At 38.8% G+C, this 22,059-nt stretch overlaps 1 protein-coding gene across 4 annotated transcripts in view; it reads left to right on the top strand.

The window, feature by feature from the left end:
• esyt2b (extended synaptotagmin-like protein 2b) overlaps positions 1-22,059 on the top strand; it is a 52,268-nt gene that overhangs the window by 26,575 nt on the left and 3,634 nt on the right. The window contains exons 8-21 of one of the 4 annotated variants that reach the window (XM_047350350.1): positions 3,835-3,955; positions 5,222-5,398; positions 5,625-5,707; positions 6,046-6,094; positions 9,492-9,581; positions 9,668-9,763; positions 11,190-11,291; positions 14,690-14,752; positions 17,145-17,219; positions 18,876-18,962; positions 19,064-19,213; positions 20,108-20,460; positions 20,587-20,685; positions 20,859-20,990. In XM_047350350.1, the coding sequence (XP_047206306.1) occupies positions 3,835-3,955; positions 5,222-5,398; positions 5,625-5,707; positions 6,046-6,094; positions 9,492-9,581; positions 9,668-9,763; positions 11,190-11,291; positions 14,690-14,752; positions 17,145-17,219; positions 18,876-18,962; positions 19,064-19,213; positions 20,108-20,460; positions 20,587-20,685; positions 20,859-20,990 (1,677 nt within the window). The remainder of the gene's footprint in view (positions 1-3,834; positions 3,956-5,221; positions 5,399-5,624; positions 5,708-6,045; positions 6,095-9,491; positions 9,582-9,667; positions 9,764-11,189; positions 11,292-14,689; positions 14,753-17,144; positions 17,220-18,875; positions 18,963-19,063; positions 19,214-20,107; positions 20,461-20,586; positions 20,686-20,858; positions 20,991-22,059) is intronic. The other 3 variants (XM_047350353.1, XM_047350351.1, XM_047350354.1) reach the window with 3 other exon arrangements.

The following is a 22,059-nucleotide window of genomic DNA, read 5'->3' as shown; positions in this document are numbered from 1 at the left end:
GATGCTACAAGAAATGTTCTCTATGGCACTGTTGTGAAAGAAAACTCTTTACAGTCTCTTCAACTGTTTTGCAAATGGTATTTGCTTTATTTGTGCACTGGATTCACAAAGCAGGTAGCACCAAATACATTCAAATGCAATTAAACACATGAAGTCCAGCAGATGTTAGAAATTTGCACCCATATTTCCAACAGGGTGCAGGTCTTCTGCCACAAGCACAGCAGACACAGAAGTGATCAAGGAGATAGAGACATTTTTGTTTTTATTTGCTTTCCTTTTTTGATTTCTTTTCATCAATAGAGGTGTTCTGGTACTGCCCTGACATTTAGATATTTTCTGAAAAGTGAAAGTGCAGAGTCAATGTGGGCAGTTTTTCAAGGTTCATATTTAAAATTCAATCATTTACCTAACCTGAGAAGAGCTGGATTCAATTTCATGTAGACAGTAATATTATATTTCTTCCTCCAAAATGTCTTCCTCATTGTTATGAATGTCGTTCAGAAAGTTTCCTGATACCTCACAGTTCAGAGACATTTTTTTAACCCCCTTACAGATTTCTTCTGCGTTTGCTTTTTGGTCACACTTTCAATTCAGTTTATTTCATTCTCTTTTTATTGTACCAGTTCACAACAAATGTCATCACAAGGGACAAAACAAACACACCCCATTCATATACAGAAATGTATGATCATGTTAATCCAATCATATAAACAGTTTCAGATATATTTACATATATTCCAATTCCATCCTGGTTATAAATCAATGCAATCATGTTAAACACATGAATGTGTCAGATCATAACTTTTTTTTTAAAATCAGACAAAGATAAATTAGTAAATATTTAACTTACTTAAATTATTCAAAATAACCAACATTGTGTGAAAAAAACATTGTGGCACCACCACAATGTTTTTTTGTTTTGTTTTTGAATAATTTTTGGCCTGAGTAACTGAGGTTTAAATGCCCAAAAATAAATTCTGCCTAACAAGAATCAGATACAAAACCTTCCATACAAAACCTATTACTCTTGCTGAACAGAAGTGTGAGTCAGTCTCAGAGTTAGCTACGAGCGCATTATTGTTGCTAAAGAGGCCAAATCCCCTTTTAAGCCCATGGGGGGCTTAAGAGGTTAAAAAATTTAAAATAAAAAAACTGGACTGAAGTTTTTTCACAATGATGTGAAAGACTCAGTACCAGATTTCTCCTCCAGGGGGAGCCCAAGGCGTTCCCAGGCCAGCCAAGAGACATAGTCCCTCCAGCGTGTCCTGGGCCGTCCCCTGGGCCTCCTCCCGGTGGGACGTGCCTGGAACACCTCCCGAGGAAGGTGTCCAGGAGGCATCCGGTATAGATGCCCGAGCCACCTCAACTGGCTCCTCTCGATGTGGAGGAGCAGCGGCTCTACTCCGAGCTCCTCCTGGATTGCCAAGCTCCTCACCCTATCTCTAAGGGAGTGCCCGGCTACCCTACAGAGGAAGCTTATTTCAGCCACTTGTATCCGCGATCTCGTTCTTTCGGTCATGACCCAAAGTTCATGGCCATAGGTGAGGGTAGGAACGTAGACCGACCGGTAAATCGAGAGCTTCGCTTTTTGGCTCAGCTCTCTCTTCACCACAACGGACCGGCACAGTGCCCCCATTATTGCGGCAGCCGCACCGATCCGTCTGTCGATCTCCCGCTCCATTCTTCCCTCACTTGTGAACAAGACTCCGAGATACTTGAACTCTTCCACTTGAGGCAGGAACTCCCCTCCAACCTGAAGAGGACAAGCCATTTTTTTTAAATTAAATACTAAATATTTTGTCACAATATTGCACATTGAAATCGCTGCTATTGGAGGAGGCATTAAAAGATTTCTTGTGAGAGCTGTGAATATTGGTAGCCGCCTGATGTAGGTGCCAATTAATTCTGCTGACATGGGAACCTTTTACCTTTAAAACTGAAAACATTTGCTTCTTATTTGTGCAATAGGGCACATTCGGGGACCATTAATGCCAACAGCATTTATCTTCTGTGGAAGATGGTGTTTGCACTGTAGCATATATAGATTTTATGGCAATGTGGTAGTTGTTACAGCTAAAAGAATGGAGTGATGGACAAAACTATTAGTACAAATCATACACTGGAACAGGGAAGACAGAAATTTATACAACTCATAGTTGGTTAAAAGTTACACACACACACACACACAGACATGTGGGTATTCTGGTGTTTACGCCAGGAAAGCAGAGACATTGCCACTACACGCACTGATGCAGCAGAAAACCGTTTAGCCCTTTGTTTCAGAGATGCTCCAGCTATTTCCCTAAATGATCAACTGAACATTGATTAACTGACCTTTTCCTCTTGGCACCGTTAAACAGAAAATGAAAGTTTTTATTCTCAAGTACCTTTGCTTTATTTTTTTAGTTTCTGTTTTTTTAAAGTAACCAGATTAAAGTTCAGAAAACACTCTGCTATTAACTTGTCATATTTTCTCACTTCCTTGTAATGACTTGTGACAGTGTTACGGATCAGTTACCTTTACTTGCAATGAAGAGTTTTTTTAAGTTCAGGACTTAAATGATTGGGTTATGAGTTGTGCTTTAACCTTGTTTTTATTATAATATTATAAATAATATAGAAATTTGGAAAAGTTTAGGAAAAAGCACATCAACTGAGCTTTGGAAGCTCTTAGCAAATATGAAACAAGTCTAGAGGTTTTATGATCCTGGTGATTTCGGTATAAATTATCACAAACTTTAGAAAAAACACCAAATCTGTATATGTTTTTACACTTTTAAATTGAAGTTATTGTTCTGTGATGTTGTTATTAACAGTTAGTGTCTTACTAAATTGAAAAAGGTCATGCAATTTTATTTATATTTCATGCTTGAGGTGCACCAAAAATGAACCAAACCGTGACTTTAAAACTGGACTTTAAACCTTTTTAATAAATCTTTACACTGAGATCATTTCTTTATTAGACATGATGTTTCCAAGCTGCGGTACACTGTTAAATGGCTTAATGAGTAGGAGTCAAAGGGAATGGACTCATTAGGTTCTCTATGACAAGTTGCTGTTTGCAGCCTGATTATGTTTCCTGCAGCCAATGTTGTATTTTTCCCTTTTTGGCTGATTAAGGCTGAGGAATCACTTCAGCGACCTTTTCAGGATCCCATCTCATCGGTATCTGAATCAATAATTTTCAGCAGAATAGACACATTATGTTACAGGGACAGTTGCTTGTAATAACAACCATCTATCTTGGAGGAAAAGCCTGACTAATAACAGTCAGTCATTTTCTACCGCTTATTCCATAGTGGGTCGCGGGGGAGCTGGTGCCTATCTCCAGCAGTCTATGGGCGAGAGGCAGGGTACACCCTGGACAAGTCGCCAGTCCATCGCAGGGCAACACACAAACAACCATGAACACACTCAATACACGCAATAATTTTCAGCAGAATAGACACATTATGTTACAGGGACAGTTGCTTGTAATAACAACCATCTATCTTGGAGGAAAAGCCTGACTAAAAACAGCTTGATGAAAAATCATTCTAATTACATTTCTCTTGCAGTGATTGTAATTTTCCAGTTTAGGCTTAGAAGCTAGCTTCATAAAAGAATGACAGGGTGTCATTTTGTTTTGTCACTTTGCTTTAATAGTCTCATATGTTTGAAATATTATAGATTCGACTAGAAGAAGCATGACACTTATCCTATATACCATAAAAGAATGAAACTATAAGGGGATATTTATAGCCTTAGTGAACTCTTACTGCCTTTTAAGTGATTTAACCTGGGTATCTGCCTTTGCCTCCTTCCCTCTTTCCACCCATCTCCCTGTCCTTACAGCGGTTTCTCTAACAATCTGATTCAAGACATAATCTACAGTTATTTGGTTTTACCCAACCGAGTCACTATCCCTCTGGTTGGAGAGGAGGACTTGGCCAAGCTACGATTTCCAATGCCTAAGGTACTAAAGCAAATTTCTATTTAATGCAGTCATTCATCTGAATCTAAGACTGTACTCAACCTGAGCTGTCTTTAGTGCAACTTTTTATTAGATGTTTTGAAATTTGTTCTTTGAAGCTTAGTTTCTATCAGAAAATAAAAGGACTATTGGCAGTTTGGAAGAAGATTTACAGAAAAAAGTCAAGCCTTTGCCGCTCAACAAGATTGAAAATGTACTTTAATTCCTTGCATTAACATTCTTTTTGCAGTCTTAGTGTTTGATTTGATAGTTTGTGCTCCAAATATTACACTTGTTTGCACTTTTGCAGGAGCTATTACAAAGGGGTTTTGATGTGGACTTGCATAATGATAAATTTCATAACAAATAATTAAAATCAGATTGATAATTTATTTGTAGAAACATAGCCATGAAATTGAATTCCTTACCCCTAACCATAATATTACAGAGCCAACAGTTGAAATAGTACAAATAAGATATGCGACATGTTGTATTTACTGCTATGATTTTGTTCCTGCATTTTATGTATGTTTCAAAACATTTGGGATAGCAGCACTGTGACCATTGTGTTGTATGAGCTCTGTGTAAACATATATAAGATGAGACCTACTGCAGCATGGAGAGACAACCATTTTTCTCTGCTTGGCTCGAAGTCATATTTCATATGCAGAACAGTTTAGGTGCCCATTTCTAACTGTTTGTGTACCAAACCAGTTCTACTGGTAAACTGCTGGTAATGCTTACTGAAAACCAGCTCTTTCTACATCCACTGCCTCTGGTACTGAAAAATCAGTTCAATGTCAGGACTAACTCTTTGTTAAGTCAGAGGCTGGAACCACGTCCAGCAGGAGCTCATAAAGACCAACGACCAATTCAAAAGCCATGAGTACCATTATTTTCAAAGTGCGTTTGTTTGTCATGTTTTGCCTGCTTCATTTAGGACCAAGAGAGTCATTAATATAAACATGACTTTACTGCCTATCTTCTTCCTGCATCTATAAACACTCAAATATCATAACACAATTACACCCATTTTGCAGTAGATTAGTGTGTACATTTATTGAAATAATCTCTGTTGCACCTGATGTGTGGACAAATCAAATTCACTCCCTTTTATTCCCAATTTTGAGGAGCTGCTAGCTCAGTTATCCTGTTTAGTCTTCTTTTGAACATCTCTAAAAGTTAGTCTCTCTCCACGTGAGACATTAACTCCTACAGCTTCACTTAACAATAAAACGGTTCATCCCTCACCTCTGCATATCTCAACAGGGAGTGCTAAGGATTCACTTCCTCGAGGCTCAGGACCTGGAAGGGAAGGATCAGTTTCTGGGAGGACTTATTAAGGGAAAATCGGACCCTTATGGCATCCTTCATGTCAGCAACCAAATGTTCCAGAGCAAGACGATTAAGGAGAGCCTCCATCCCAAGTGGAATGAAGTTTATGAGGTGATTAAGTTGGGGTAGTTCCCAAAGCAGAGGGTTTTCTTAATCTTCTAATCTTGGAGAGAAAAGTGTAATTGATTTAGTTCCCTCTGCTGAAAGTTTGTTAATTACCAAGCTCCTTTTTTATTTTCCAAATATTAGGAGTATTTTCTCCCAGATTGCTTTAACTCAAAATCACTCTTCTTATTGGCAGTTTAAACAAGCCTCTGTATGTTTCTGTGTCCCTCAGGCTCTCGTGTATGAGCCCTCTGGTCAACATCTGGAGATTGAGCTGTTTGATGAAGATCCGGACAAAGATGATTTCCTTGGAAGGTTAGCTGCCCTTATTTCCTACCCTGCTGTGTTTTTATCAAATATATTTAAAGGTGAAACACGATCTGTTGCATCTCATCTGTTCAGCTAAAGGATAAAATATAAATAAAACTCCTATTAATGCCACTATTCATTTAGATTATTTTCTTTTAGTGCTTAGTCATAATGAACCAAAGTGATTATCCCACAGTCACACAATTTGTGACAAGGCTATAACTCTGCTATAACATTCAGCAGCAAATCAATATCCACACCCCCGCATTATAATTAATTTTCCTGGTTTTCCTTTTACTATTTTCTGCTTTGAATTTTCACTGATTATTTTTCATTATCTGCAGCCTCCTGATTGATTTGACCAAGGTGTACAATGAACAGAAGGTTGATGAGGTAAATTGTTTTTTTGGAGTTCATTTTTAGGTATACAATGTTTATTTAAAAAGGTATATCTTTCAGGAGATTGTTTGCTGTTGCAAGAGAAACATACGATGTAAGGTTAATGCTGATCGGAATAGATTAAGGCAAACTGGTAACAGGAACAATCAGATACATTAAATCTGTCAGAAATTATTAATTTCAACCATTGATGAACACATTCAAGTCTGTGTCCACAGCTAGTTTTTGCTGCTCTGTTAGGCCTGATGAAAAGCAGTGCTAAAAACATCAGTTTACACTTTTTCTGCTTTTCTTGCTGGTATCACCTCGCTCCTACTGACCAGCTAAAATAAAGAACAAGACCAGAATTGAAAGATATTTTAGGGCAAACATTAGTAAAAATGAAACTAGCTGTCTCAAGCTCTGTTTTTGCTGGACATCCACAATGTGACTTAAAGAAGAGCACTGTCTATGTACTCTGTTATGTCAATGTACTCTACTGTTAGAGGCGCGGATTCCCCACAAACTCCGCCCTCACTGTCTGCGGACGTTAGAGGTTTCATAGTCAAGCGTACCAATTTCCTACATTTCTGGTGACAAATTCCTACATTTCCCACACTTTTTGCCATAGCTTCCTGAAACAAGGAGGAAGAGTTACAGTGCCTTGCGAAAGTATTCGGCCCCCTTGAACTTTTCAACCTCTTGCTACATTTCAGGCTTCAAACATAAAGATATAAAATTGTAATTTTTTGTGAAGAATCAACAACAAGTGGGACACAATCGGGAAGTAGAATGAAATTTATTGGATGTGTCAAACTTTTTTAACAAATAAAAAACTGAAAAGTGGGGCGTGCAATATTATTCGGCCCCTTTACTGTCAGAGCAGCAAACTCACTCCAGAAGTTCAGTGAGGATCTCTGAATGATCCAATGTTGTCCCAAATGACTGATGATGATAAATAGAATCCACCTGTGTGTAATCAAGTCTCCGTATAAATTTACCTGCTCTGTGATAGTCTCAGGGTTCTGTTCAAAGCACAGAGAGCATCATGAAGACCAAGGAACACACCAGGCAGGTCCGAGATACTGTTGTGGAGAAGTTTAAAGCCGGATTTGGATACAAAAAGATTTCCCAAGCTTTACACATCCCAAGGAGCACTGTGCAAGCAATCATATTGAAATGGAAGGAGTATCAGACCACTGCAAATCCACCAAGACCCGGCCGTCCTTCTAAACTTTCATCTCAAACAAGGAGAAGACTGATCAGAGATGCAGCCAAGAGGCCCATGATCACTCTGGATGAACTGCAGAGATCTACAGCTGAGGTGGGAGAGTCTGTCCATAGGACAACAATCAGTCGTACACTGCACAAATCTGGCCTTTATGGAAGAGTGGCAAGAAGAAAGCCATTTCTCAAAGATATCCATAAAAAGTCTTGTTTAAAGTTTGCCACAAGCCACCTGGGAGACACACCAAACATGTGGAAGAAGGTGCTCTGGTCAGATGAAACCAAAATCGAACTGTTTGGCCACAATGTAAAACGATATGTTTGGCGTAAAAGCAACACAGCTCATCACCCTGAACACACCATCCCCACTGTCAAACATGGTGGTGGCAGCATCATGGTTTGGGCCTGCTTTTCATCAACAGGGACAGGGAAGATGGTCAAAATTGATGGGAAGATAGATGGGGCCAAATACAGGACCATTCTGGAAGAAAACCTGTTGGACTCTGCAAGAGACCTGAGACTGGGATGGAGATTTATCTTCCAACAAGACAATGATCCAAAACATAAAGCCAAATCTACAATGGAATGGTTCACAAATAAACGCATCCAGGTGTTAGAATGGCCAAGTCAAAGTCCAGACCTGAATCCAATTGAGAATCTGTAGAAAGAGCTGAAGACTGCTGTTCATGAATGCTCTCCATCCAACCTCACTGAGCTCGAGCTACTTTGCAAGGAAGAATGGGCAAGAATTTCAGTCTCTCGATGTGCAAAACTGATAGAGACATACCCCAAGCGACTTGCAGCTGTAATTGCAGCAAAGGGTGGCGCTACAAAGTATTAATGCAAGGGGGCCGAATAATATTGCACGCCCCACTTTTCAGTTTTTTATTTGTCAAAAAAGTTTGACACATCCAATAAATTTCATTCCACTTCACGACTGTGTTCCACTTGTTGTTGATTCTTCACAAAAAATTTGAATTTTATATCTTTATGTTTGAAGCCTGAAATGTGGCAAGAGGTTGAAAAGTTCAAGGGGGCCGAATACTTTCGCAAGGCACTGTAATTTGCCTTGTAGCTCTGTAAAAACAAAAGAAAAAAGAAGGTGATATATAAGGCCATTAACCAGACTAGGGACAAAGAAGGGGAATACACCTGTCTGTGTGGCGCAGAGAGTGGCAGTGACATTGCACGTCCTCACGACTGGTTGCTCGGAGCAGTGTGTCACATATAAAACAGTTAGATGTGGAGACTTTTCCCGCTACACAGTTTCTTGTGTGACACCACGTACATGGTCATAAAAATTGAGCTTTGCACGGACATGTCCAGCGGACGTCTGCTTTGAGTCCTCCTTGAGCATGTGCAGATGTCCGAGGAGAACTATGTGGGAGCCTTTAGTCTGTATCTTGAAACAAGTAACTGGACCCATTCAAAGTTTTTAAGTCTTGTAAGGGTGAAATATATGCATACATAATAATAAAAAGTGAGTTTTTCTAATGTATTTATATTACAAAATACTTATATTCTGTGGCTTTAAAGTGTCATCACTTTTTTCTAGCTGGTTAAGCTAAGTAATCTTAGCTTCTAAGCTAACGTAGCTTATTGGACTTGTTGTTATGGTGCATTCCATTCGTACTTGGAAATTGGAATTTGTAACATGTTCCAAGATGGAAAACCTAAGTCGAATGCCTTTTGAGGTTGGCATTAAAGCCAATCTCAAAATCCAATATGGCTGCAGTGTATATAAAACACAGTGATACAAACGGTGCTCTTCATTATCTACATTTGTACATGTTCCTTTAGTGTTTGAATGAAAATGTTAAGGAATACATTTTGCCTGTAATGCTATCAGTAGTTAGCTGATCCCGAGAACAATGACTAGGAGATCCTATTGTTTACCTACAATTAGAAATCCTCATTTGGTGGTCTAATTTCCCCCTATGAACACACAATTTGCTGTTTTTATAAATAAGACCAGATATTTGTATATTTATAAGCTTTATCTCATTATAACTAAACTACAAAAGTAGAATTAAACAGTGTGTTGTTTGATGCGGTGAGCAGTTTACACAGTAATTGACCTTCCAGTCTGGGAATTAAGCCTAAAAAAAGAAAAACAAATGTTTGCTTTGTGTATCACTTAAAAACACTAAAATGTTTTGATGACTGTTTTTGGTCATTGTTATAGTGGTTTGAACTGGAAGAAGCACCTACAGGGAAACTCCACTTAAAACTAGAGTGGCTGTCTTTGTTCTCCACTCCTGAGAAGCTGGACCAGGTAACGCTAAAGAAATCGTTAATTCCCGCTGCTTCTGCACTTACTATATTTATAGCTTGTTGATTCATATTCCTGTATTCATTCAGGTTTTAAGATGTGTGCGCGCAGACAGAAGCCCAACAAAAGATGGACTGTCATCAGCGCTGTTGGTGGTCTTTCTGGACTCGGCTAAGAATTTGCCAGTAAGACACTAAAATTTTGTCTTTTTTATGCTGGTGATTAAACCGTTATTTGTGAATAGCTTGTGGTATTGTTTTTGTCATTAGCAGGCTTTTTGTTTTCCATCTGAGGAATACAGCAACACTGAACCAGTTTTTGTAGACATGCTAGTGTAATGCTTGCTTAAATATGGACAACTGGTTTGCTCACTACTGCTACACAATGGCACCCTTATCAGAATATTTATTTACAGTGAGTTCATCTGTTTGTTTCCAAAGTTCCTAGAAATTTGATGTAAACTCTCACACTTATAGACACATTCTAACTTAGGGGTGAAACTAAGAACAGATTGAAAGTTTTTGCCCAAATCACAGACTAAAAGGTATCTCAAGCAAGCTTCAAATTTAAGGTAACCAATTATTTCCAAAGATTTGGTTGTATTTGGAGTTTTGATTTTTTTTTTTTTTCACCCATTAGCTTTTATACAACCAAGTAAGTCACGTCAGAGAAAATAAACCTTCCTTTCTCGAAAGCACCGGGCCTACAAAAAAGTACCATTATTGTGTCAGTTTAAATCCATAAAAATATACGGGCTGAATACAGTATATTGTTAAATTGAAACAGCAGCACTGTAGGCCGTATTTTGTTTGTCATCATTATGATTTGACAGAAACATTGATTTTTATTGCAGCTTGGAATCAGAGACTTTTGACATATTTTGATGCAGTAAAATCGTTTACCCTGAATATTGTAGATACTCCTGACACTCCCACTTACAGTTTTCTTGCAGTAGTATTCACCTTAGCCAACATTTTCACATTTGATTATGTTACAACCTCAAACTTCGATGTAGTTTCTTGGGATTTCATGTATAGGGCCAACACAAAGTAATGCCTAACTGTGAAGTTGAAGGAAAATTATTGTTTTCTAAATATTTTCCAAATAAAGCTACTTTACTAATGGATTTATGGGTATTACAGTTCGTGGGGCTCAAAACAAATACACTCCACACTTTTCAGATTTATATTTATAAAAAATGTGAAACTGTGAAATATTTTTCTTACTCATTACTATGTGATATATTCATTTATCTCATAAAATCCCATTAAAATACATTGATGTCTGAGACTGTAACATGATAGAATGTGAAAACGTATTCAGGGAGTATGAATAGTTTTGCAATGGACTATAAACGCAATTTGGATGTAGAAAGTGTTTGCAGCAAGGACTCAAATTTGTGGCTGTTATTGTTAAATGATAACCTTGGATATAAAGCTTGTAGCTTTTAAATGCATCTCCTTCAATTTTCAATAGCAAATGAACAGTAAAACCAAAATTTGGTGCCTTGATTTTCTTAACCAAATGGGTATATATAACTGTTTCAGAAATACAGTATTGCGCTGAACTATCTCACTGTTTCCCCTTTTTTTTCTTTCCTCTCCACTCAAGGGTGTCTTCACAGGCAGCTTAGGCTGTGGAAACTTGAGTGAGAGGAGAGCTTCAGGCTTAATCTTTTGTGAGAGCGATACGCCTGAGTGTAGTGCAAATTTTGTGAGTCCTCCGGTGCTTCTGCATCTTTGTAACATTAGCGTTAGCACTGTGTGATGACATGGATTGAACCATAACAGGAGTTCTTTAAAAGTTTTATCTTGGAGCATGTGTTAGCTGCATGCTTTTTCAAGTAAAAACGTCCAATAACCATTAACATGAAAGAGTCAGTAACTCAATTCCAAAAGTAAAACTTGTAAAACAAAGAATGATATATTTAAAGGGGTTATTTCATCTTTTAATGATCATTATTCAACTTTGTTGTACCCCCAGTACAATGACAATAAAGACTATTCTATTACAATTCATTTAAAATTTTGTTTTTTCAAAAATTTGAATTTTACATAAGACCAATAAATAATAATAATAATAATAATAAAAATAATTCTTCATAAAGAAATGGTGGACTACTGTAAAATATGCTACTGTACTGTGGAGATGTATCCTGTGTACTGGTTATGTCTGTGTGGTGGTGGCTTTTGAAGCCCTGAATCCAGACTGAGCTTGACCTTTTTGTGTCTGCCCCAAACCTTTATGGAGGGTATTGATGATCATCAGCTGGACACCTGTCATCTGTCTTCCCTATGATTTTGTAGACCATCACATGGCCATAATCACTGACTTAAGCCAGGAACCTGGCCTGGGTGTCCCCCAAACTCTTGAATGGGCTTTGCTTCAAAGTCCTTTCAATACCATTTCCTTCCACTCAACTTTCCATTATTATGCTTGTCAGGTTCTGTGTTCGGATCGGACCAAAGCGCAGACAAGAGCTTGGGAGCAGCATGTTTGTAAGAGTCTTCAGAATTTATTTCCAGAGGTACAGGTCCTTCTCAGAATATTAGCATATTGTGATAAAGTTAATTATTTTCCATAATGTCATGATGAAAATTTAACATTCATATATTTTAGATTCATTGCACACTAACTGAAATATTTCAGGTCTTTTATTGTCTTAATACAGATGATTTTGGCATACAGCTCATGAAAACCCAAAATTCATATCTCACAAAATTAGCATATCATTAAAAGGGTCTCTAAACGAGCTATGAACCTAATCATCTGAATCAACGAGTTAACTCTAAACAGCTGCAAAAGATTCCTGAGGCCTTTAAAACTCCCAGCCTGGTTCATCACTCAAAACCCCAATCATGGGTAAGACTGCCGACCTGACTGCTGTCCAGAAAGCCACTATTGACACCCTCAAGCAAGAGGGTAAGACACAGAAAGACATTTCTGAACGAATAGGCTGTTCCCAGAGTGCTGTATCAAGGCACCTCAGTGGGAAGTCTGTGGGAAGGAAAAAGTGTGGCAGAAAACGCTGCACAACGAGAAGAGGTGACCAGACCCTGAGGAAGATTGTGGAGAAAGGCCGATTCCAGACCTTGGGGGACCTGCAGTGGACTGAGTCTGGAGTAGAAACATCCAGAGCCACCGTGCACAGGCGTGTGCAGGAAATGGGCTACAGGTGTCACATTCCCCAGGTCAAGCCACTTTTGAACCAGAAACAGCGGCAGAAGCGCCTGACCTGGGCTACAGAGAAGCAGCACTGGACTGTTGCTCAGTGGTCCAAAGTATTTTTTTCGGATGAAAGCAAATTCTGCATGTCATTTGGAAATCAAGGTGCCAGAGTCTGGAGGAAGACTGGGGAGAAGGAAGTGCCAAAAAAATGCCAGAAGTCCAGTGTCAAGTACCCACAGTCAGTGATGGTCTGGGGTGCCGTGTCAGCTGCTGGTGTTGGTCCACTGTGTTTTATCAAGGGCAGGGTCAATGCAGCTAGCTATCAGGAGATTTTGGAGCACTTCATGCTTCCATCTGCTGAAAAGCTTTATGGAGATGAAGATTTCATTTTTCAGCACGACCTGGCACCTGCTCACAGTGCCAAAACCACTGGTAAATGGTTTACTGACCATGGTATCACTGTGCTCAATTGGCCTGCCAACTCTCCTGACCTGAACCCCATAGAGAATCTGTGGGATATTGTGAAGAGAACGTTGAGAGACTCAAGACCCAACACTCTGGATGAGCTAAAGGCCGCTATCGAAGCATCCTGGGCCTCCATAAGACCTCAGCAGTGCCACAGGCTGATTGCCTCCATGCCACGCCGCATTGAAGCAGTCATTTCTGCCAAAGAATTCCCGACCAAGTCTTGAGTGTATAACTGTACATGATTATTTGAAGGTTGACGTTTTTTGTATTAAAAACACTTTTCTTTTATTGGTCGGATGAAATATGCTAATTTTGTGAGATAGGAATTTTGGGTTTTCATGAGCTGTATGCCAAAATCATCCGTATTAAGACAATAAAAGACCTGAAATATTTCAGTTAGTGTGCAATGAATCTAAAATATATGAATGTTAAATTTTCATCATGACATTATGGAAAATAATGAACTTTATCACAATATGCTAATATTTTGAGAAGGACCTGTATTTACCAACACGTAGTGAGTAGCTGCAGGTACTACAAAGAATCCAGACAAAAACTTACATGAGAGTACTCTGCAGGAAAATGTAGAGAAAACAGAACCAGGGATAGTGACGGAGGAACCAGCGGGGAACAAAGAACACAGACCAACTCATATACTAAGAGACATGAGAGGGAAACAAAGGGCAGACAATCAAAGAAACAGGGAACATGTGTGACATGGACGCAGGGAGACAGAGGGAGCAGGTGAACCTAATAAGACTGAATACAAAAACCAAAATAAAAACATCTAGACAAAATAAACCACAAGAGACCATAAAGCAAAAACCAAAATGTCACACCGTGACAATGCTTAGATATAGCACTCTGTGAACAGCTGTGTTCTTTAGCAATACTTAGTTCAGTATCAGTGACTGTCAGCTGGACCGTCATTAAACTCCAGACTCTTCCAAACTATTGAGTTGAGTTTGTTTCACAATCCTCTCAAGGTTGCAGTCATCCCTGTTGGCAGTGTGCATTTTTCTACCACACGTTTCCTTCCACGAAACTTTCCACGGGAAATTGAGTGGAAGGAAAAAGTGCTTGTGCGGCACCATGTTTATAGTTAGTGTACTTAGTAATGATCTTCTGTTGCTGATCCTTTGTGGAGGGTGGTAATGACAATGGTTTAATGAGTGTATGCCATAACATACTATATCTGTATTTAAATAGTTTTTTTATTCATCTTATATATTGATCTATTTTTCAGAGAAAGTGAGTTTTGGGTTTTCATTAGTTGTAAACCAAAATCATCAAAATAGGATAAAGAAGCACTTGAAATATTTCACTCTGTTTGTAATAATTTATATATAATATTCTAATTTATTCAGATGTACCTATAATTCTGTGGGCTTTTCTTGTTCCCTGTCACCATGCTGACTCATTCCAACTAACCACGGGTGTGATTTTTCTCCCTCAAATTTCCACGTGGCTTAAAGAGCAACCTGTCAGATATCACCTATGATGGGTTGAAGCAAGCCTCAGTCTTTAAGGCCTTGAAGGTAATGTGGGAAGAATGGTCTGTGCGCCAAGATCACAACTTGTCACTGCAATGCTGGCCCATAAGTGTGCCACCCACTGTTGAGTGATTGTGATGTTTATCAAGGAGTCAAAGTGAAACTCTGCATGTCGATGCTAGCGCCTGCTTGTTCTAAACCCTGCTGTTCCATGAATGTTGAATCAGGTTTTACATTTCCTAACTCTCATCTTGCATGCAGATGTTTTATATTGAACAAAAATGTTTGTTTTGAAAGAAAACTCACAAATACACAAATCTCTGTACATGCACTCTCTTGCATGTAAACCAGCCGGACAAAACTGCTAGAGCAGCACGTATGCATGTTTGTTTGCTAGTCAGAAATCTGATAATGTTGGAATTTGTGGTAAAGGACTGAGGATAAGAATGTCACACCAGTTGGTCCACATTTTGTAGTTTTCCAATGTAGTGACGTAACTTTTCAGTGGAAATGTGGCCCTCCGGTATTCAGACAGGGCAGATAAATACAAAAAAGTCTTAGCTGTAGTTGGATTTGGAAACATCTCTGTTGACCTTCTCACACAGCTATGATTATCATGCTCTGCAACCACAGGAACAAGACCTCAGATGTGTTGAAACACAACAAAACATTAAGCATTTCCTCTACTTACATATCAGCTGTTGCACATTTCCAGTGACTGTGTTTCTTTGTTAATTCTAAGAGGTTTCAAGTCTACAGTTGTTCCCCACAGAGTGGCACGCCCTCAACCTTTCTTTGTGCGAGTCATTTGGTATGTAAAAAAATCTTAGGCCCTGTTCAGGCTTGGCAGTGATATATCTACTGAGTGGTTCAGAAAGCTTTAAGTGTGAGTGTTCAGATCTCCTGGTAAAACTATGCTTAAATGATCTCTGTTACAATTATATTAAAAGTAATTTTGAAATGAATAAAACAAGAAAACATATAACTTATGGAATCCCAACCATGGGTCAAATACGGATTAATACAGTCCTGGGTTGATGTAAGGGTTGAGGGCTAGGTTTTCAACCCTAAATGATTTTATGTGGCCCTTGACCACAATTCAAGAATGGTACTAATTTTGTTTGCTAGGTTACACAAGTGAAATTTTCACTGATCCGAGGTCTTCCAAAAAATACCTGTACGATAAAATGTAAGGAACAAAACAAAATATTAATCCTTCATTATCCATATTTGCATTTTTTTGTCTCACATTTTAATTTGTGTTTTCAAACATCACATTGGTGTATAGCGCTATATCCTGGAAACAGAATGATTCAAATAAATCAGTACAAGCACACAATTCAAATGATGTTCATGCCCTTGATAAAGCTTCTAATCAGAACCAAATGAACAGTGCCCTCTATAATTAATGGCTTCTCTAGCGAAGATGTGCAAAATGCCTTGAAATAAAGGGATGCCACTCTTCGCTTCAGTCTAAAGCAGTGAGCTTTTGGTGCTTTTATTTACCATACCACCCTGATCACTCTGCGTGGTAGCAAGATAAACTTGACTGCTCATTCAGCCTTGTTTCTCACAACTTCCAGATGTTTTAAACGTTTTTATTATTGCTCTGACCCAAAATATTTGCAGGTTTAGGCAAGTTGTTATGTTCTTTTACTCATTTTCTCACTTGAACAACAAGTATTGGACCTACTCGAACGACTTGTTCCCTTGTGATGCTTGTTTTGAAGAGCGGCATGGATTACTGATTAGATGCTACACACTCTGATCAACTTTGAAAGAAATTCAAGATTGGATTTGTCTAACATCTTCAGATTGAGATTATCCTACAACAATAAAAAAATTATTTTGTAAGGCTTTTACACAACTTTAGCAGGAGTGTCAAATCACTTTAATGGGGGAAACATGGTAAAACCTGTGGAGTTTATTCAGATAATTGTGTCTGTTACAGAAAGAGCAATTGAATGCAAGTCATATTATTAGATCTTACATTTGGTCTGGTCTTCTTTTGTACATTTTGTATAACCCTGCATAGTAAATGATTGTGTTAATGAGCCTAGACATGCAACATGAAGCCTAATTCTTATGCTAGTGAGAAATGGAGGACTTGTCATCTCTTTTCATAGCATCTGGCTCTCTAATAATAAGAGTATGATCCTTCTGGGAGGAATACTGATTAATTCCCAGCTATTCAAACTCACCATGCAAAATGTAACCTGTAGACAAGACAAAAGCCCTGCAGTCTCTTGGTAGCCTGTCTGCCTGCAGCCCCACCAGTCTGATCATCTTCCCTCCTGTTTGAACTGCAGGCTCCCTCTGTGTGGTGTGCTGATCGTGTCCTCCACCATGTTGTGTGATTGTGCTGCCTGTTACTGAATTGTGTTTCACAGTGTTGGCAGTTAACTAACAACTTTTTCTGTGTTTGATCGTCTAATAGTCGGCCAAGAAGAACAGCAGTGAACCCAGCCCTTATGTCCATTTCACAGTAGGGCAAAAAACCCTCGAGAGTAAGGTGAGTATTAGAAATACCGATCTATAATATTAAACTGATTGTATTTCTCCATCTTTTGCAGTCTTGGCTTAAGCTTAATTTAATTTAGACAGACAGACAAACAGGCAGACAGGCATTGTTCACTTTCACTCACATCTTCATTTGGACTAATGACTGATAAATTTCTTGGCAACTCATTCTAGCAATGTTACTGATTTGGCTGGGAGGAAGAAGTATAGTTGTCAATTTTCCTGCAGTGTGCTATATTTAGTTATACATCATTTATTCAATATGCATGTGAGCCACAAGAATTTAAGAGCTGAAACACTTACAGCTCCTCAATAATTTAATTAAAACCCTTTCTGAGTCAGGACAAATAATTCTAAATTACATTTGATGAGCAACCTACGCAAGATTAATTGATGTATTAAACACTTAAAAGGTTGGTTAAATAGGAGGAAAAGCTTAAAATTTTGACACGGTTGATGATGTTGCAGTAATTGCGTTCATATCTTTGTGATGTTTTCCATTTAAATAAAACCTCGAGATAAAAAGGTAAAACTAACATGTTTTTACAGATAATCTGTACTTTTTGCTTGTAGTATTTCATTCATTTGTAGTATTGCCAAAAGGTTAATTCATATCAATAACTCAATCAGTGAAGTATAGCTTATAAATAAAAGATTCATTACAAAGTGATATTTTTCTTAATTTTGATAATCAATTTTTATAGCTAATAAAAACTGACAGATTATTACATAAGATCAGTATTTTTTGTGCACATTTTGTGCCACAGATTTTCATTCCAATTAACATGAATATGATTGGATAGAGTATTCTGTGAAGCACATTAGGACCAAAAAATAGACTTTTATCAAAAAAAATTTGTTTTGGCCAAAATAATCATGGGGAAGACTGCTGACTTGACAGTTTTAAAACAGTCACTGCCACAAAAGGCTATTGTTAAAGAAGCTGACTGTTTGTAGGTTGCTTTATGATGAAAGATGAAATGGAAAAGTTGTGGTTGAAAAAGGTGCACAAACAATGGGTTTACTAGTGTAATGTTTTACTCCTTTATTTCCAGTCCTTTTTCTCTATAGACTATGTGAGAGACTTCTAATGCTGATTCTGATTCAGGAAGGCCTAACCAAATAAATATGACATTTGTAGTCTATGGCCTGAATATGTGTGTTTGTGGTGGCTGTTGAAGTACTGCCTCCAGCCACAGTCCATGCCTTGTGAATCTGCAACAATCTCTTGACAGGGTCTGGCTCCACAGTCCTCTCTAGACCTTCCCTCCACTCAACTTTCCATTAATATGCTTGTGTACAGCGTTCTGTGAACAGCTGTGTTCTTTAGCAATGACATGTTATGGTTTACTCTCGTTGTGGAGGGTGTCAATGACAACTCAAGGACAACTGTCAAGAAAGCAGTCTACCAGGGCATAACATGAACGTAACATTTCTGAATAAACATTTTCTAAGAAGATTGATGTTGGGTTTACATGAAGATGTCAGCTGTAATCTTCACAATAACCAGAAATAACCATTTAAACATGTTATACTGTGCATAATGAATCTACATTAAATTTATTTCTGGAATTGTATTACTGAAAAAAAAATTTTTTTTTGATGATATACGAGTTTATTGACATGTACCTTATGTTTCCTTATCAAGGTGCGGTACAAGACCAGGGAGCCTCTGTGGGAGGATTGCTTCTCTTTCCTTGTCCACAATCCCACAAGGCAGGAGCTTGAAGTGGAGGTAAAGCTGCACCTAAAAGATTTAAAGATAACTTTTTTTTATTAGTTTATGCTCTATAATGATAGATATAAAATGAATACATTTCGTTTTTTTAATTGTAGATAAAGGATGATAAGCACAAATCCACCCTGGGTGTCCTACGGGTGTCTTTGAGTAGCCTGCTGTCGGAGGAGGACATGACCCTGGCTCGGTGCTTTCCTCTGAGGAACTCCGGACCGAGCTCCACCATCAAACTAAAGATGGCATTGAGGGTAAAAACACACAGGTTCTGCATGCCTGAGTTATTGATGAATTATTGATTTAATCCAGAACACGTTTAGAAACGGCAAATTAACTGGCAAGTTAACCACAGTTAGAGCCATTGACCTCCAATGGAGAATACATGGAACCGTGGTGAACCTTCCCGGAGGTGGCTCGCCTTCCAAAATTACTCAACGAGTGCATGAACAACTCATCCAGGAGGACACAAAAGAACCCAGAACAACATCTAAAGCACTGCAGGCCTCTCAGCATTCATGATTTAACAATAGGAAAGAGACTGGGAAAAATGGCATTCGTAACAGAGTTTTAATAAACCTAAATGTCCTCCTTAGCCTAAAAACATCTTGATGATACCCAAGACTTTTGGGAAAATATTCTGTAGACGGAGGTGACAAAAGTGAAAAATCTGGATGGCGTGCAACATTGAACCGTGATTAAAAAAATCAAAAACAGAAAAAGATCTGTTAGGGAGCACATACTTTTGTACAGCAATTATTTACAAATAGAGAAATTTCTGGTGTCTGGAACCACTGGGTATTAAATTGCATTGTCCTTCATATGGTTGGAACCTAAGTAGATTATCTTGTTCTGAGTCACCACTGATCAGATTAAAAAAGATTAATGCATCCACGTTAACATATAGATTCACATTAAAATAGTTTTTTTCTGTAGAAACACAACCAGTTTACAAAGGGAAATAATTTATGAATAAGGGTGTTATTGTACAGACAGATTCTAGTTTAAAGGACCTAATTTTAGACTGAAAAGGCAGGATTTTGTTTCCAATTATGGCTTTCTTAAACTTTCACTTGCTCTACTGAGATTGCACAACAATTAATCTGTTATGGTTCCTTAAGCCTGCTACTGATTTCCTGTCTCCTTAGATCCTCTCACTGGAGAAGCAGGTATCTTCAGACCTGCCCTCTGCGGTCCAGGTCAGGAAATCCAGTGTTGCCCAGACAGTCCCGGCCCCATCCCTGAGTCTTTCCGCCTCAGAGTCCCAGCTGCTTTCTGCCACGCCTTTAAAGCCCGTACGCGCCTCCACTCTCACTCTCCAGGACCCTGACGGCGAGCCGTACTCTGCCAGCCCTCGCCGAAGCACACCCAACCTGAGCACCAATATGTCTAGCTCCCAGAAATACCTGCCTCACAAGGAGTCCACCCCCAGCCTGGCGTCGGACATCTCTCTGCCCACTGCCACCCTGGAACTTCGGCAACGACTTCATCAGCTGCAGAAGTAAGATGCAAGGAACAATGGATTTTCTTAACCCTGACCCTGAGTGTTCTTTCATTCATCTATCCATGCTATATGTACACGTTCTGTGTCTGAATGTGATCCTGACTTACTATGGTGTGTCTATAGTGGCTCGGGCCCTGGCCAGTGCCCCCTGGGTGAGATCCAGCTCACTGTTCGGCACAGCTCCCAGAGGAACAAACTCGTCGTTGTGGTGCACGCTTGCCGGTGAGGCCTAAACCGCAGCAATAGATTGAACATAAAATTGTTCTTGTTGCCAAGCATTGTTTAAGTTATAATTTGGCTTGTTTAATAGCCCATTCAGATTACTTCATGAATAAATAAAGCACCAATAGCCAAGCAGCATGAGATTGACACAGTTTTGTGTTGTGTTCCCACAGAAACCTGTTAGCCTTCACCAAAGACGGCTCAGATCCCTTCATACGCCTGTATTTGCTGCCTGACAAGAGCCGGTCGGGAAGGAGGAAGACGAGCACGATAAAGAAGACTCTAAACCCTGTTTATGATCAAACGTAAGTTTAAGACTCTTATATCAATTTATGTGTCTCATAAATCTAATTAAAACAACATAGTACCTGTGGTTACTAGTCTTTACATATACTGGCCTATAGTTTAACTTGTTAATATCTCTGTGAATAATTTGCTGGAGAACTGGTGTTGGGGTTTTCCGCAAATGGCTTTCTGCCCAGGGCGGCACACCGCAAGGGAAACCATCAGGGCAAAATAAAAAAAAAAAAAGGTTTTCTATTTCTTTTTTGCATGTTCAGTCAATGGAAATTGGTGGTTCGCTGTTCTGTACACAGTGTCAGTGTAAGAAAACATTGATGTACACGCTAAAGTTGGCATTTAATTTGTCTCATGCCAGATTAAAGGATGAGTTATCTATTTTTGTAATGATGGCATTTGACCGTCTGCTGCTTAAAATCTTACACATTTCGATTATTCAAACCCTAACTATATCATTCTATGTAGAACAGAGATTTAAGGAATCATTAGACCTTTATTCTACTTTTAAAACACAAAACAATAGCATTTTTACTGCTTTCTTGGCATTTGGACAACCTTAGACTGAGAAAAGACTTAAGCCCCGTCTCTGTCTGGAATGCTGTGTTTGATTTTAGCCAAACATGCCCTCTGTTCTGTCTAAACAATTCAGAACATTATTTCAGAAGCCCTGGTCTTTGTTTATGTTCCTTCTGGCAAGCTTCAATCTGAAGTTTGTGTTTGTCTCCTTGCTCATCTCCCATGAAAGTTACACTTGTGCAGTCTCTTTCTGATTCTAAAGACATACTCATTATTATCAACAGTAGCAAGAGGCAGCCGTAGGTCCTGTGATTACGTTTCAGGGTTTTTGGAGACTTCTTTTAGCATCTCGTGGTCTATTTTTGGAGCAAATTTGCTTGGGCAGCCAGATATGCACATGTTGACAGTTGCTCTGAATGTTCCCCATCTATTTTCCGTAGGGAGAAACAATTGCTTTCAAATTCTTTTGAAACCTTTTTACTCCCTAACCAGTCTCATAAGATGCTTCAGTCTTTTTTTCCTGAAGGCCTCCTGCAGCTTTTTCAATCTCACATTTTG

The sequence above is a fragment of the Girardinichthys multiradiatus genome, chromosome 21 (assembly GCF_021462225.1).
Source record: "Girardinichthys multiradiatus isolate DD_20200921_A chromosome 21, DD_fGirMul_XY1, whole genome shotgun sequence".
Classification (NCBI taxonomy): Eukaryota; Metazoa; Chordata; class Actinopteri; order Cyprinodontiformes; family Goodeidae; genus Girardinichthys; species Girardinichthys multiradiatus.
The sequence above is the reverse complement of the archived record's forward strand: the minus strand, read 5'-3'. Positions and strand labels throughout refer to the sequence as shown.